At 41.3% G+C, this 17,597-nt stretch overlaps 1 protein-coding gene across 1 annotated transcript in view; it reads left to right on the top strand.

Annotated features, from left to right (window-relative positions):
* AFG1L (AFG1 like ATPase) overlaps positions 1-17,597 on the top strand; it is an 84,944-nt gene that overhangs the window by 54,312 nt on the left and 13,035 nt on the right. Inside the window, exons 8-10 of the mRNA XM_077302647.1 lie at positions 1,830-1,912; positions 5,352-5,422; positions 5,679-5,779. Coding sequence (XP_077158762.1) covers positions 1,830-1,912; positions 5,352-5,422; positions 5,679-5,779 — 255 coding nt within the window. The remainder of the gene's footprint in view (positions 1-1,829; positions 1,913-5,351; positions 5,423-5,678; positions 5,780-17,597) is intronic.

Raw genomic sequence — 17,597 nt, 5'->3', positions numbered from 1 at the left:
TCAGGTGAGGTTATTTCAACCCTGACCCTCTCTCCTAGCATCTCACTCTATAGTCTCCGCCCTTCCTGCTTCCCAAGCCATCATCCAGGGATGCCGCACCTTTCCTTGCAGCCCCTGTTCTTTACCTGGCCTCTGGCAGCCAAGACCACCTGCCCCCCCAATGTTCTTTTCCCCAACCAGGGGGCATTCAGTGAGGCTGGCAGCAGGCTATCAGCCCAGGTTCCTGGTGGTGGCCTGTGGGAGGATCTCAGGCTGCCCAGGGATGGGGGGTGGGGGCAGCTGTTCCTCTGCAGTTCCGGCTGCTCCCTCCTTGGTCTGCCACAGCAGCATTGCTGTCCTGTCCTGTCCTGTCCTCGGGGCTTGTTGCTTGTGGGGGGGGGCTCCTTTCCATGTGCATTGGAACATCCAGGCTCCCGGCCTTAACCACAGTAAGCTTGAGTCTAGATCCCATGGAGTAGGGGTAGATCAGGACTTCTGCTTGGCATAGATCCCAAGTTTCCTCACAAAGCTCCTGATTCCCCTGGCCTCTTAGATCATTTTCAGTTTTCCATGTGTTCTATCCTATATTTCAATAAGAAACTATTTTGCAGTAAGAAACCCTGCAGTGTTCTTGCATTGGTGGCACTGTAATTTCCCAGGCTGGTGTTTATTTATTTATTTATTATATTTCTATACCGCCCTCCCCGAAGGCTCAGGGCAGTTCACATAAAACAGAACAGAAACCATACAGATAACCATACAACAGAGTTTGCAATACCAGGGCAAGCCTGCTGCAGAGGCAATGCCACTGCAAGATGTTGCATTGGATTTTGCACATGCAGTTCCTGGTCTTTGCACAAAGGGTTGCATGAAATCTTATGTCAGGATCTGCACAAGAATTTATGCAGCTTTACTAAGTTAGGATTGCAATCTAATGGCCATTTGTACCAACCATTCTATTATAATTATAACTACCACCATAATTATCCTGGTAAAATGCAGAGATGTAATTGTTTTAATGCAATTTACTTTTGAACCCATTCACCCCAGTGTAAATAAATAAATTATCATCTAGTTTACAAAATTAATTACATCTCTATTGTTGATTCTAGAATTTGGACTTGTGCTTTGGCTTAATTCTGTGCATATTTATTTGAGAGTAAGCCCCACTGACTCCAGTAGAACTTACTTATAAATAGACATGCATAGGACTGAAGTGTTTGACCTGGTTCATTTTGTACTTAAAGAACCCAAAGCGCTGGGGTCTCTCTAGACTTGCATCTTTTTTTGTACATCTTCAATAGATATTTATTAAGTTCTCTGTCACAATTTCCTTAATGGCTGATATAAGCAGAGCTGAGAGCAAGCATCCTACAAGTACCAGAATGTTTAGAGTGGAATAAATGAGTCTTGGATACTGAAGATCATTGGGTGACTTTGGACGAGTCATTATATTGCCAACTAACATATTATATGGAAATGGTATGGGGATAACAGGGAAGGGGGGGGAGATAACCTGTATAACTACCTTGAGCTCCTAGAAGTAAGGACAGGGCAGTTTACCTTATATGTACATTAGTACTTTCTCGATGCACCATTATTTTTGGCAGAACTGTGGACCGATCAAGTCCAGAAAAATGCTTCTGGACCATTGTCCAGAAAAATAATCTATCCTAGTGTGTAGCTTGGCAGACTCACTATTCAATTCCTCTGTGACTCATGGGAACAGTATGAACAGGTGGACTGGTAAAAGATGTTATTGACAGGAAAACCTTTTGTGATTAACTGCAAAATTCCACAATACCTCCTTAAGAGAAGTAACAACAGTGTCTTTTTGTTTCTGTATGCAGAAATATTGTAATGTCATCCAACTGGATTCTGGAATAGACTACAGAAAACAAGGGCTTCCAGCTGCAGGGAAGCTTTACTACCTGTAAGTTTTTGAAATTTGGGGGTAATTTTTCCCTTGCTTCTATTAGCCAGATTCCTACCCAGGGCAAATAAATTCGGGGGGGGGAGGAGCCTTCATGGAATTAGAAGACTGTTGCCCTTTAGGATAGTCAGCCAACTGCTTTCCATGTTGCCACAGCTCTGATGCCATCAAACAGCATTTTCAGTATCTTTAGCAGCATCACTTAAAATGTGTGATTGAATCAAAATAATTAGATTTTCGCGGGAGGTGTGGTGTTTGCAGAACTGAAGTGACAGATGGCTATAAAGTAATGAATATCCTCTTGTGAAAGAGTGTGCAATTCCCTAGTAAATAAAAGAGCATCCTTTATTGTAGTAAAGTAATTATTTATACAAATCCTCTGACAAGGACTCATTTACTGTTGGGTATTCCCATTTGTAGATTCAAAAACTTGTCTTATTTTGACAGATGATCTGCTTGTATCTAGGATGTTGATTCACTTCGGTATTTAGTCTGTATTTGGAAATGATAAAAAATTAAATGATACTATAATACTGCTATAAGTACAATTTATCTGTATAGCTCTGATTTCTGTTTCCCTAATGATAGTTTACCCTCAGAGCAATTTGTGAATACAAGTCTATGTGATGCAAAGTTGTTTCAACATTTAAGAAGAGAAAGTGGTTTTAATCAAGCCAATACAAGAACCAATCTGCTCATAGCTTTATTGTGGCATTGTTTTCATATTTTTATTACTTTTGAAGATGTTAAATAATTATGGGACTTCTGTCAAGCAAAGTGTACAAATGAACAGCCTCTGTCCAAGACTATAATTGCTGTTTACTCTTTGGACTGTCTGAATTGTTTTGTTCACCTTCCAGAATTACATAGAACCCTCAACTGAAACTTACGTAATTTCTGAGTTTTATAAGCATAGTTGCTAGATCAGAGGGTTTGAGCCAAAAATTCAGGATTTTATTTATTTATTTTATTTTTACATTTATACCCCGCCTCTGCTGGCAACTGCCAACTCGAGGCGGCTCACAATTAAAACAGTAAAATGACAATTCAAGTATATGAGCAATTAAACATCTCCAACCACAATTAAAACAATATGACAGTATTAAAACAACATCAAGATGGCAGTATGGTATAACCCCCTCCCCCATAGCTCTGCTGCTCCAGCTGCTGTCGCTTACCACAATTTTCATGTGGTAATATCTGGTTAAGATCTTCCATAGGATAGCCTACCATAGTGTGGGATCCCAAGGTTTAGCCCTTTTCTCAGAAATTCTAGAGAACAGAGTAAAAACTCTGTGGATGGTGCTTCAATGGAAAATTCATTTGCTCTCCTTTTCCCTGTTGGAGATGGTAAAGTCATTTCATGTAGCAGGTTCTAGATCCAAACTAGTATATGATTCAAACTTTTATGTGGGGTTCAGAATTTCATCTCCTGAAGAGGAAGGGTCAGTGTATAGAATAAAATTAATATTTGTCATCAAGCCTGTATTAAATGAGGGTGCATTATTTGTGTTAAATGTAGCGAATATATATTTTGAGCACCTTTTATCAGTTTCTCATGCCTTAGAGTTATTGAAGAAGGGTTATGTTATATTGCAGGGATGACTTGCATTATTTTCAACCTTAAAGACAATAGTGTATATCAATGCAGAAGAATGCCTCATTGCTTCAGAGCGTTCTTCTCCTAGGGAGCAAGATAAGAGGGAGCAGTAGGCAGTTAATGTTCTTGATGTAGCTAAGTGGTTCTATATACTTTTGTCTGAATTAAAATCAGTGAACCACCTCAAAGTTTCATTTGTTATAAAGGTCTCTACTGAGAGAGAGAAAGAAAAAAAAATCAGAGGTCTGAAATTTTGTGAGGAAAAGAAATCCACAGATGGGCATCACAATAGACCAAGTACCCATGCACAGAATTTCAGAATGTGGATGCTTTACAGATTGGTGTCTCTAATAATCTGTGTTAAAGGACTACTCTTATAGGAATTGGCAGGCCTTTAAGTACCCAGATCCAAGCCTGTTTAGGTTCAAGTATGGTGATCTAAGGGAAGGACTTGTCCTTAGGCAAGGGAATGATTCTTTCATTTTTTCTGTTGCTACCAGTTATGGAATTAGCATGGGGGAGGGGGGGACCACAGCACAGATTTGTGGGTCAGTCAGAACTCTGGACTGGGACTCTTTTGGACGCAGACAAGGCAAGTAAAAGAACATATACAGCCTGAGATGAGATGGAAGGATAATCTCTTTCCTGTGGTAGTTGTGCAGAAGGGTTCTCTAACACAATAAGAAAATTTAGCAGGTACCAAAATTCAGAAAGGATTAAGGAAGTGGGTTCAGAATAAGTATAAATCTGATTGAAAGTAAAAAAAAAAAAAGATTTACAGATTATTTAAAAACTCCTGAAAAGCCAGAGTGCTGGGAGCAAGGCTTAGTATTCAGGGAAGGGGGACAGAGACCTCAGTAGCTGACAGGTTCCCTTGGATGCAATAACTAGGCTAGCTGGCAGATCAGCAAGTGTCCCCCACACCTTTTGATAAATATTGTATTTCCAGTAAATTGGCATGCCAGTATAAAACCTGAAATCAGACTTGGTGATTAACAGTATCTGCTATAGTTCAACTCAAAGTTTTGAGAAACTTTCCTTTTTAATATAAATTGTGGGAAAGAATCATTGATGCTAGAAGAGCAGTTTCTATAAGTTAGAGTTGAAATATTGATTACATATATATTGTATGGCCTTTCAAGGAAGCTGGTTATATGATGACTTGACATGTTCTTTGGGGACTGCACAGAATTGTGTGGAGAAGGGTTTTTAGGTATTTCCAAGCTGATGGTATGCAACGTGGTCCTGTGCACTGAATTCACTGGGACTATTTTCTAAGAAGCAGTGAATAGAATTGCCTCCTTAATCCTGCAAAGTGTCTGGCTGGTAGATTCAATTTCACTCATGCCTACTTAAAGCCATTGGTGGATAAAAATTAAATTGGACTATTTTCTCCCTGATTCCAAAAGGCTTTTCTTCAGATGTGTGGCAGCCTTTGCCTCTTTGCTCTTATTTTGCCTGCAAGATATTGACAGCAGCTTGTCTTTTTCATTGTGTTCAGGCATAGTGTTGATGGCCTTGCCTTGCTCAAGTTGCCTCATTACTGGAAACAGCTTGAAACACAGAAGTCTTTCAGTGTATGCAAATAAAACAGAATCCTCTACCTGAGAGTTAATGTTCTCTGCTTTTAAGTGTATTCTAAATCTAATGTTTGTATTTACAACATAGCATCCTGTTCGTTCTCTCTCTCTCTCTCTCTCTCTCTCTCTCTCTCTCTCTCTCTCTCTCTCTCTCCTCTCTCTCTCTTTCATGGGCAAAAAGCTAAGCAAGCTCAGGCAGCTGTTTGATGTTGGCTTCAAGTGTTATTAATTTCATATTCTATTATTCTTTTCACTGTAGCACAAGTGAAGCTGATGTGGAGGCTGTCATGGATAAGTTGTTTGATGAGCTGGCTCAAAAACAAAATGATTGTACGTAAGTTAATTTCTCTTGAAAGAGAATACATTTAGAACACAATGCCCAATCTCCACTGACCAATTAATAAGTTCCACTGCTGTATATGGGTTGATGCCACACTCAAGTGGCAGTCATTGTATCAGCATTTTGTCTAATTTATGTGTTGAATCATGTGCTATTATTCATCAAGCTATGCATTTCCTATCTGTAAGAGATGAGTTTTATAGTAATTATCCAGACAAGATTGAGTCTTTGTTCATGTTCCCATAGTAACTAGACCAAGGATTTTAAAAGTACAAGGCAGAGGGCTGAGAGTGAATAAAGCATGTGGAACCGTTGCAGACTTCACGTTTGAAGAGCTGTGTGACAGAGTGAGTACCCAGTCAAATCTAGATCGGTTGGGCTTTTCAGACTCCCTCCCCCCTTTTTTTATCCTATCCCAGCTCCAAACAAACCTTCCAATCTCATTTGAACTAATGACAATAACAACAACAAAACTCGATTTGCAGAGTGGAAAGGTAAACACTGAATGGATGAAAAAGCATGGTAAATGGTTCCTCCTGAGAGGTGGCACAAGAAGTCACTCTTAAAAGTAATCGCTGGTGTGATTGAAATGCTGCAATGGGGCTTGCTGATATATTAGTGTCCCAGAGCCATTCATAGTTATATATTTTTAAAACAAAAATTGAGGAACCTTGATGCTCAATTATAGAAGGATCATTTGTAAAAGAAAGTATAGGAAAACAAGTCTGCTAACACCTTAAAAATAAACCAGTTGTATTCCAGCATAAGCTTTCATAAATCAGATGGCTATGAAGAAGCTATGCTGGAATAAATGATGTTAGACATTGAGATACTGATGAATTTCTCTTTTGCTGGGTCAGGCTAATGGGCCATCAGACTGGCAAATTCCCAGCAAGGTTTTCTGTGCTTGCTGTCATGATATGTACTCCTCATGAATCCTGTTTTTTGTTTAATCTTATTGAAGAGATTAAGGTGAGAGATCTGTTCAGGTATCTTGTAACTGAAGGACTTGCATCATGTCTAAGTTTTAAATGTTTTATATGTACTCTAAATCCATGTGTACATAATGCATCTTTTCCACAACACCCTCATCCTCCACATTTAATTTTTTAGTCAAGCATTTCCATGGCTAATTTAGAACCAGCCCTGAAAACAAGTGCAGTTATAATAAATGTCTTAGTGCAAGGTCACAGAAGAAATGTATATTTCCTTGTGGTATCATTGACAACTTGATCCTATGCAGTTGTACTTAGGGAAAATTCCTGTTGGCTTCATTCAGGTTTACCACCTACTAGCATTGTAAACTAATAGACTAAAATTTAAATGGTAAAGAGTTTGGATCTATGAAGTATACAAGTCTCAGAAACTTGGAGAGAGAGAGAGAGAGAGGGAGCTGATAGTTCTGTGTTAAAAACAGTTACCTATACCTCTTACAGACTGTGAGATAGAATATATATTCATAATTTTTACAACCATACAATATTTTGGAATGGGAATATAGGTCTTTTATTGTCAGATAATTCAAGGCAGCTGTATGTCCTAGGATTTTTAACTATAACCATTCAGTCAATGTGAACATAGTGATTTAACTATAAGTATACAGAGGCCCAGTGTAAGAATTTCCCAAACAACAACCGTGTACATATTTTGAATATTTCATTTGAACAGTTAACATGTGTTTGTTTTGAGGCATTGCAAGTTGAACTCTGGATTGTAAGTAAAATATGATGAGGTTTTTCCAACTTATTAAAAAAGTTGAATCTGTATATTTGCAAAGGTTATACATAAATGTACATTTAGTCCTCCAAATTATACACTCATTGATAGAGAAGTATTACTTTTTGTCTAAAGTTCCTGATGCTATAGAGCAAATGGAAGCAGAGGTTCCAATAAACCTTCTGGAATAATTATTTATACATTTGCATTTCATACACCTGATTATATGTAGAAAGTCACTTCATTTGTTCATTTTTCTTCTGTCCATTTAACACAGCTTATATCCATATCTGAAGGAAATCAGTATTGTCCTAAAGTGTAGATGAAGTATGGTTGTGTTTTAATGTCCTGGAATAATTTCAATTTTCAACATTTCCTGACTCTCTTACATGTTTATAATAGCAAATACTGCCCTCTGATGGCAGTGAGTGACTTCTTAAGGTAATTAAGATTGTTTACAGTCAATTACTTCTCAGTAGCAGCAGGACCAATTTGTTCCTTACCAATAGCTATAAACTAGTGGTAGTAACTTGTCAGTAGTAAAAAAGAAATGTCATACAGACATACTATGGAAGCAAAAGTTTATTCAATTTGTTTTCCTAATTGTAGCTGCTTCCTCTAATAGTAAATTTCGGTCTGAAAGAAAGCTTAGTTTTTTCATTTAAAAATCTAACACAAATATTAACTTTTGATATTTAATATATAAAGAGGGGGGTTTTTTTGCATGCAGCAGTGTTGTGTTAGATGGACATTATTCAAGAGCTGTCCTGACCTGGATAGCCTAGGCTAGCCCTATATTATCACATCTTGGAAGCTAAGCAGAGTCAGTCCTGGTTATTCTTTGGATGGGAGACCTACAAGAAAGTTAAGGGTTGCTGTGCAGAGCCAGAAAATGGCAAACCACTTCTGAACTTCTCTTGTCTTGAAACCGTACAGGGACGCCATAAGTCAGCTGTGGCTTGATGTAACTTTCTAACACCTCATGCCAAGAGCTGCCTGTATTGATCATACCAAAACATATATATATACTTCTTGCAGTTGTATAGTGTGGGTTTTGAATCTTTTTGTTTTCCTTTACTAGGATACCCTTGAAGAATTGGGGTCTGGTTTATACGGTGCAAATTGGCTCTGTGAGATGAATCTGAAACCATGTGTTTGCCCATAACTGCATGGAGAATGGAGTGGATGAATCAGTCCATTCATAGAGAGTACCCTAAAGACCTAGCAGCCATTTCCAAAATTGCAGGAACACTTTCGTAATCTGTTACAATCTTTAAAATGACTGTTTTGTCGCTGGCTGAATCCTATAGATAGATTGGTTCATCTGTTGCATTCTCCCCTTCAGTCATGATGTTGGAATGTTTCATATAGCCCAAGACAAGCTGTACTAAAAGTATGTTAGACCAACAAAATATTATTGAAGTTATAATCTTTTATGTGCAAGGACATTTCTTTAGAAGGTGGGAAATTAGTTGCCAGGGAAGTTAGTTCCAAGGGAAGATGCATAACTATCTGGGTGATTAGTATAGCTGAGATTGGATTAAAGCAGTTGTTAAGACCTGTGAATGACAGCAAATTAGTATACAAATACAAGAGTTAATAAACAGATATGAGAACTAAGTTTGAGTATGGTAGTACCTCCAAGACCAACAAAGTTCAATTCTGGTTATAGCTACTGAAACAGGATGTAGTGTACATTAATTACTTGTGTGATCTTCTTGATTGAGCAATTTAAAAAAAGGCGGAGGGAATGATGAACCAGGAGTTGGTTAATGAAATAGCAATTTCCTTAGTCTGGGCAGACAACTCTAGGATATGCCAGGATATTCCAGTGTTGAAAATTTTGTTGAGAATGAAGTCTTATTATTATTGAGAACTCTGAGCTGGGGGAGATTACACTCAATGCCAGCACACCCCTACGCTCTTTTATGGGCTCTCATGGGTGTACTCTGGTACCGTTATGAGACTCCCTATGCTCTAGATAGAGCCTCTTGTGGCGCAGAGTGGTAAGGCAGCCGTCTGAAAGCTTTGCCCATGAGGCTGGGAGTTCAATCCCAGCAGCCGGCTCAAAGTTGACTCAGCCTTCCATCCTTCCGAGGTCGGTAAAATGAGTACCCAGCTTGCTGGGGGGTAAACGGTAATGACCGGGGAAGGCACTGGCAAACCACCCCATATTGAGTCTGCCATGAAAACCCTGGAGGGCGTCACCCCAAGGGTCAGACATGACTCGGTGCTTGCACAGGGGATACCTTTACCTTTACCTTTTATGCTCTAGATCCCCTGGCACTTAAGTTCTAAAAGGAAGTGCCTGTTAAAACAACTAAATCCATAATAAGATGGGGACCACACTAACCAAAGGAACCTTGGATGGAGGTCCTTACACTAAGGGCTGACCTTAACAGTACTAATAACAGACAATACATTCATTTGCCAGGGGACTGAAAAAGAGTGGATGGTTCAGGCAGATTAACAATTTGGTTGGTCTACCTTTGAATACATTAATTTTATATTAATATGATTGTGATAAAATTTTCTCTGATATCACAAATTAGTAATAGAAATCCAGAGTGTTTTTGACATCTATATTTATGTCAGCAAAAAAAATCAAGCAAATGTATTTATTGTGAAAGTGGATGTTGAGATGCCTGTAGCCTGACTGTGAAGGCCTAGTCCCCCATAGACTATTTTAAAAACTATTCCTTTTCAGGATGCTCTGTGAACTGTAGCTGCAAAGAGAGATTAATGTGTTGTTGTTTTAAATAGAATACTAAATGGCAATTTGAAAAACCATGACAATTCAATGGATTTAAAATATAAATTCAAACAGAAGTGCATTGTATAATTGGGAAATGCATTACCAGGGTTCTCTGACTTTTACTTTTATCTGTTTAAGGGAAGATAGAGGATGAACAATGGAATTGCTTTAGATATTATCTAGATATGACAAGAAAAGAGAGAAGATGGAGGACGAAATGGGCATGGGAGTACTGAAAACACAACTGTTAATGAACTAAGATTTTTGTTCTTCCAGTTTTAATAACCAACCCCCATAAATTTACTATGATGATTATTAAGTGCAAGTCTAAAGCATGTTGTTAAGAGAAGGAGGCGTTGTGCCAGATAATCTTATTTGAAAGTTGAGGTAGAATAACATGCTCAAAGATGGAGTTTGCTGAAGTGCCATTGAGTGTTCAAATCAAGCAGATCGTTATTCATAAGCAAGCTATATGACTTTAGAATAATTAGTTTCTAAAAGTGGCATCGTGTTGAGCTGCTATTGACTAATGCACAAGCATAAATATTACATTTCACAATAAATTATCCCAATACAGTAATCATTATAGGACCCAGACTCCCTGCTGTCTTAGGTAACCAGTCCTTGATGCAAAACAACACCGTGAAGGTCCTACAATTGATGGCCAGGTTAAAAAGTAACAATCCACAAAGCCCAGGTGGCATACATCCAAGAGTATTGAAAGCATTCAAATGTGAACTTGTGGATCTCCTAGACAAAAATATGTAATCTGTCACTAAGATCTTCCTCCATTCCCTGAGGATTAGAAAGTAGCTAATGTAACTTTCATCTTTAAAAAAGGTTCGGGACAACATCAGGGGAATTACATGCCAGTCAGTCTTAACAGGTAAGTTGGTGGATGCTATTATTAAAGAGAATTAGTTGGCACATTGATGAACGAAAGCTATTGAGGAAGAATGAACGTGGATTCTGTGAGGAAAGATCTTGTGTCAAAACTTTTAGAGTTCTTTGAGGGAGAAAACAAACACGTGGTCATTGGTGACCTAGTAGATGATGTTGCTAGACTTCCAGAAAAGTTCATTAAAGCTCTTAAGTAATCTCAGCAATCGTGGGATAAGATGACATGTCCTCTTGTGGATTTAAAACTGGTTAATTAACATGAAACAGAGAGTGAGTACAAATGGCCAGTTCTCAGAGTGGAAGGTGGTAAGCAGTGGGGAACCTCGGGGTTTGGTACTAAGTCTGGTGCTTTTTTACTTGTTTATTAATTATTTGGAGTTGAGAGTAAATGGGGAAATGGCAATATTTGTGGATGATACAAAGTTGTTTAGGACAGTGAGAACCAGGGAGCTCTAGAGGGATCTGTGGAGACTATGGGATTGGGTATTAATGTGGCAAATGAGATTCAACATGGGCAACTGCAAAGTAATGCACATTGGAGCCAAAAATCTGTATCTATAATAAAAGGCCTAATGACCTTTTGGGCCTCACAATTTAAAGGCCAATGAATGCTCATGCCTGTGTCATCCTGCTGCCTGTGTGGCCTACTAGCCACCCGCCCAATCAGGCTGCATCTTCTTCCCTAACCGTCACATCCAACAACCTCACTCACTTTGCCTCAAAGATGTGGGCTCTACAGAATAATAATGGTTCATCCTCAACATACCGATAAGAAGCTTGAAGGGGCCTTTAAAACCCTGGAAGGTGGTCTCAGTGAGGCTCCCCACAACAGACGACAACTAGAGCCTGTGAGAGTGTGGGGAAAGGAGAGTCAGCTAATCAGAGGGAGAGCCCTCTAAGGCACAACCTCCACGTGCTGTGGGAATTCTGAGGGGAAATCCCTCTGGTTGGGGGTGACTTGAAGATTCCTTGTCAAAGATTTTAATGTTGGACCTATTTTGGCAGGACAAAACAGCTGGAAGAGGGAGAAGAGTGACTCTAGCATTGGTCTCTGAGAGCCATTTTGGGGAAACAGTTAAAGAACAGCGGCCTCTAACCTGGAGACCTGTGTTTGATTCCCCACAGGTAGCCAGCCAGGTGATCTTGGGACAGTCCCAGTTCTCTCAGAGCTCTCAGCCCCACCTCCCTCACAGGGAGTCTGTTATGGGGAGAGGAAGAGAAGGTGATTGTAAACTGGTTTGAGACATCTCTCTGCTCCCACGTCCTCATTTGCCACCAGGCCACCAACCCCACACACAACATCCGTTCACCCCCATGCCCTTGCAGACTGGACACCCCTCCACTTCCTCTTCCCACCTCCGAGCTCTAGCACCCATTGTAGTCTTGGATACAACGGGCTTTGCCCCTAGTCCTAACTATAAATATATGCCATTGAGGTCCAAACTGATGTTAGCTGTTCAGGACAGAGACCTTGGAGTCATGATAGATAACTCACTGAAGATGTCAACTCAGTGTGCAACTGCGATTAAAAAAAGGCATATGCTATGCTGGGAATTATTAGGAAGGGGATTGAAAGCAAATCAGCCAATATCATCATGTTCCTGTATAAATCTATGGTGTGGCCTAATCTGGAATACTGTGTACAGTTCAGGTCACCACACCTCAAAAAAAGATATTGGAAAAAGTGCAAAAATTGGAAAAAGTGCAGAAAAGGCCAACCTATAAAGAAAGGTTAAAGAGGTTAGGGCTCTTTAGCTTGGAGAAATGGTGAGTGAAATGTGACACTATGGAGGTTTACAAAATTATGAATGGAATAGAGTTAAGGTGCCCATCTGACCCGCATATCACGGGACAATCACGGGTTCCAAAGAAATGTCCCGCATTCTGGGGCTTTTAAAAAAAAGTCTGGCCTGGCCTGGTCGCTGCGAGCAGCCTCACAAACCGCTCAAACCAGCCTGGCTTTGGGCAGTAGCAGCAGTGAGTAGGACCTGCAGGTGCTTTCCTAAAGTGCTCGTCCATCCTGCATCTTGCGGTGCTGAGGAGGTCAGTCACAATTCGGCAGCGAGGCCAGTGAGAGTGACGGCGGCTCGGCCGGGACCTGCTCCACTTCAGTCAGCCGTCGGTCTGAGGGGGCGGGGTGCCAGCCTATATAAGGCTTGGCGCGTCACCCTCTTGGCTCTCTTTGCCATTTGCCTCACTGCCTGCAGCACCCCAGGTAAGGCAAGTCATGAGCAGAAGCCGCCGTCGCCCCCCTGCCGCTGCCACCCCGCCACTGCCGAGCAGGAGCCACCACCCCCCCCGCCGCCTCCCTCAGTGTCCTGCTTTAGCTCCCGAACAATCTGGTCACTATAAATAGAGTAGGTAGAGAAAGAAGTACTTTTTCTCCCTTTCTCACAATATAAGAACTCATGGGCACTCAATGAAATTAATATACAGTTGGCTTAGAACAGAAAAAAGAAAGTACCTCTTCACCCAAGGAGTAATTAACACATGGAATTCAGTGCCAAAGGAAGTGATAGCAGCTACAAACATAGACCGATTAAAGAGGGGACTGAAGAAACATATGGACCAAAGGTCCATTAGTGGCTCTTAGCCACAAGGTATAGATCAGGGGTGGCTAAACTGTGGCTCTCTTGATTTCCACGGACTGCAATTCCCATGAGCCCCTGCCAGTGGGAGGGCTTTTGGAGTTCTGGCCTCATTAGTGGGCCGCCTGATGGCACCTGGGTTTGGCCACTGTGTGACATGGAGTGTTGGACTGGATGGACCATTGGCTTGATTCAACATGGCTTCTCGTGTTCTCAAGGTAAACTTCAGTGACTTGTATGGCTCATTCAGGGAAATAAAAACTAACAGGCTGAATTGAAGAATGTTGTTTCAGAGTAATCAGTGCCAGTAACTGGAAACTCTAGTTTATTCTCTTTTCCTTTACATGTAGAAAGAGCATTTCATAAAGATAGACTTAGTAGTCTGAAACAAGAGAACAAGGTTTGAGTCCAGCAGCAAAACTTTGCTGATCTTAAGGTGCTGCTGGACTAAAAAATTCATCACTCAACCCTGGTGGGGGTGGAAAGTGCCATCAAATTACAGCCATCCCTGTAGGAATTTCAAGGCCAAAGATGAGCAGAGGTGGCTTGCCATTGCCTGCGTCTGCATGACCACCCTGGACTTCCTTGGCAGTCCCGCATCCAATTACTAACTAGGGCCAAGCCTTCTTGTCTTCAGAAATCACATGAGATCAGGGTAGCTAGGTACCTACAGATACAAGGGTAATCAGTGGTATTGCTAAGAAGAGCTTGGGGCATTGGACTGCTGCCAGTTGGAATAGACAATAAGGCAGCTTTATATATTCACAAGGCCAAGCTGGATCCCAGACTCTGTCAAGTTTAGTTTTTCACATTTATACCATAGTGGTCTTATGAAGCCCACTTGGATTGCAGTAATTTGGTCTGTTTTCTCCTTTCAAAGCATTTATTAAAACACACAAGTTGTTTAGCTTATTCATACATTTCAGAGTCCTTTACTGTTGAGATTCCTGGCACAAAGAAATAGTATTGTCTGTGAAGACACAAAGGTTATGTTTCCAATGACAGGCTGCCAGTATCCAGTTCTATGTATTCTTAGCAGATGTGCCCAACACTCTCACAATGCCTGCAAAAGAACATCAGCTGTATGGTGGGCAGCTGGCAATACTGAAGTGATGCTTTTGAGAAGCTCTTGGGGCAGGGCACATGTTTCTTACTCAAGTGTCTAGTTCAGTGGCACTAGATATTTTGCAAAATAATTAAACAGAGAACCTCTGGTCATAATGCACCTGTTCCATGCAGCAAAGGCTATGTGGTCATAAAACAACTCCTGGTCTGGATCTCTTATATTCACTTCTGAATGTGTGTTTTTGAAATTGTACATATTATTGACCATCGATGAAGGTCTTACAGGCCCAAATGCCACACGTGCTACATGAAGGTGGAAGATCTTGCAAGGTACAAACTTCTCCAGGGAGCTGATTTCAGAGAGAAAGGGCAACCATTGAAAATGCCTTTGCCCTGGTGGTTGACAAGTGGGCAGTTTGTAGGCCAGGCACCTGTAGAAGGTCCTGCAATAATGAGATAAGAAGGTGAGGGGGAGTCATACTGGGAAAAGCTGTGTCACAGCCCCAGACTGTTCAGGCCTTTATTGGTCAAAAACAGTACTTTCAGTCTGCACCAGAAGCTGACAGGAAGCCAGTGCACGTGCCAAAATATTGTTGTTATAGACCAAGAGGACCCAATCAGCAATCTAGAAACCATATTGTGGACACTGTCTGAAGCTTCTGAAACATTTTCAAAGGCAGCCCTACATAGAATGTGTTGCACTAGTCTTACCTGGAGGCAACTGTTGCATGGATCACAGTGGCAAGGTCAGAACAAAACAGATAGGGGCCAGCAGGTGAGCTCATTGTAGGTGATAAAATGCTGTCTTCACTACCTTGGAGACATGTTTGTCCAGGGTAAAAGAAGAATCAAGGCACATCTGTAAACTCTTAATGGAATCCACAGATGAGAACTGGACTCTGTCAAGTACATGTAAAGCCTGCCACCCCTGAGCCCCAGATCTACCCAACCACATGATCTCTATGTTTGAAGGATTTAACTTCAACCAGCTCTCAACTAATCTGTGGTGCCATCCAGGCATGAAGCCAGGCTGATATATTGGTGGCACTTATACTGGTGACATTAAACATTAGGAAGGGGGTCAACCCCAGCAAGACTTCACAGACTAGGGCCCAGGGAGCTGATGTTTCTCCACTGATGGCTACCTTCTGTGATCTTCCCTGGAGGAATATGGAGAACCACTTTTAGTACAGAGCCCCTCACTCCCAAAGAGGCTGCATGCTTGACCAGGACCAAATCGTCAAAAGTAGTTTACAGGTCCTAAAGGATCAGCAGCGCTAGCCTGAATTTGTCAAGATGTAATCAGAGGTTATTAACTAAGTCTACCAAATCTGCACTCCTGGCCTGAAATCAGATTGGAAGGGATTCAGGGCCAATGCTTCATCCAGAAACTCCTGAAGCTGCTCAGACTACGCTCACTCAATAATTGTTCTCAGGAATGGAAGAACTGACATTGCATGATAATTGGTTACATCCCATCTAAAAATGTTTTTAAAAATAAGAGGTGTCACCACCACCTCCTTAACACAGCTCAGGAAAGGGCCCCAAAACAGAGATTAATCATTTATCTCAAGACACCTCCTACCATCTCTTCGCAGGTTTTCACCAAGCAGGAAGGGCAAGAATAAAAGGTTCTCAGCTTTTTTTTTTTACTATTGAGACCCCCCTGAAACATTCTTCTGGCTTCGAGAAACCCCAGAAGTGCAGAAACCCCAATTGTGCAAAATATGGTTGGGAAGCATAGCTGAGTATATGCCCACCCAAGGCCTCTCCCACCCCCTCTAGGCCCATCATTGGCCAGGATATTAGTCATATCACCTGATAAATATTTAACAAATTTAAAATATATATTAAAAATCAGTAAACTCACATCCATTCAGGAAACCCTTACAGAGCCATCAGGAAACCCCTGTCCTCCAGACTCCTGACCCTAATCAGACCTCACACTTTATTTATATTAGCTTTTATTGACTGCCACTCCCAAAGCCTGCTGGCTCATGGCGGTTTACAGTAAAATTCATAAAACAAAATTAAAACAATAATAACAGCACAATCCAATTCTATAACTTCCCCCCCACCCCCTCCATGCCCAATGACAGCAACACACCACTGCCCTCAAGAGAGGTAGTCCCTGCCCTGATGGTGATGATGATGATGATGATGATTATATTACCTGCTGCTATCAGCATTGCCGTCTTGCGGCAGGTTATATGCAGTCAAACTCCACATAAAATACATAATAGTGGCTATAACTTCCCATTAAAACATATGCCCCAGAGGCAAACAACCTATCCTCTCATCCCCAGATCCACCAGCTCCCTCCCTGTGCTTCCTGGGGGTAAACTATATGGGTTCAGGCAATCCGCTACCAGGCAATGACCTAGTCTGGTGACGATTTAACATGGAGGGGCCCATTAGATCTCCACATGCTCTGGCCTCAACCGGAGACCTGGCGGAAGAGTCTTGCAGGTCCTGCAGAACCCAGAGAGTTCCTCAAAGGGCCTCCTACCTGTTGGCTACCCAATTTGAGCAGCCATGGTGGACAGGGATCCAGGTAGCATGTGGTTACCACTTAATGGGGTGCCTTTCTGTTACACAGCTGCTGCATCTCTGCCACACCCTGCCACTGGGATTCTGGGCCACACTAGTTGGCACTTAGTCTTATCTCTGGCTTAAGGTGACCAGATTGTCCCACTTTTGGAGGGACATCTGGGGGTCCCTGGCAAATTGTACTTATGTTGAAATTTTAAAATATATATTACAGTACTATTTTTGCGTTATATGCGTTCTATGAAACTTTTTGTTGCTCCATATAGACCAAATTTTTAATCAAGAACTCCCCCCCCCCCCCGGTCAATGGTGTCCCGCTTTACCAATGTTAAAATCTGATCACCTTACTCTGGCTTCCACCTAGTGATCACCTGGCCTGGCAGCCACAGGAGGATCTTTCTACTTCCTAAGCCACCTCGGTCACCAGTGTTACTGCACCTACTCAATCATATTACCCAAGGTAGGAAGATTGGAAACAGGCCTGTAATAGCCAAGTTCTCCTTCATCAGAGAAGACAAGTTGAAGTTTAGAAGAGAATTTTCCTTCAGCCTTGCATCAGAGACAGACTTGATTACAGAGATATTAGCAGCA

The sequence above is a fragment of the Paroedura picta genome, chromosome 1 (assembly GCF_049243985.1).
Source record: "Paroedura picta isolate Pp20150507F chromosome 1, Ppicta_v3.0, whole genome shotgun sequence".
Lineage (NCBI taxonomy): Eukaryota > Metazoa > Chordata > Lepidosauria > Squamata > Gekkonidae > Paroedura > Paroedura picta.
This window is presented reverse-complemented; position numbering and strand designations above follow the sequence as displayed.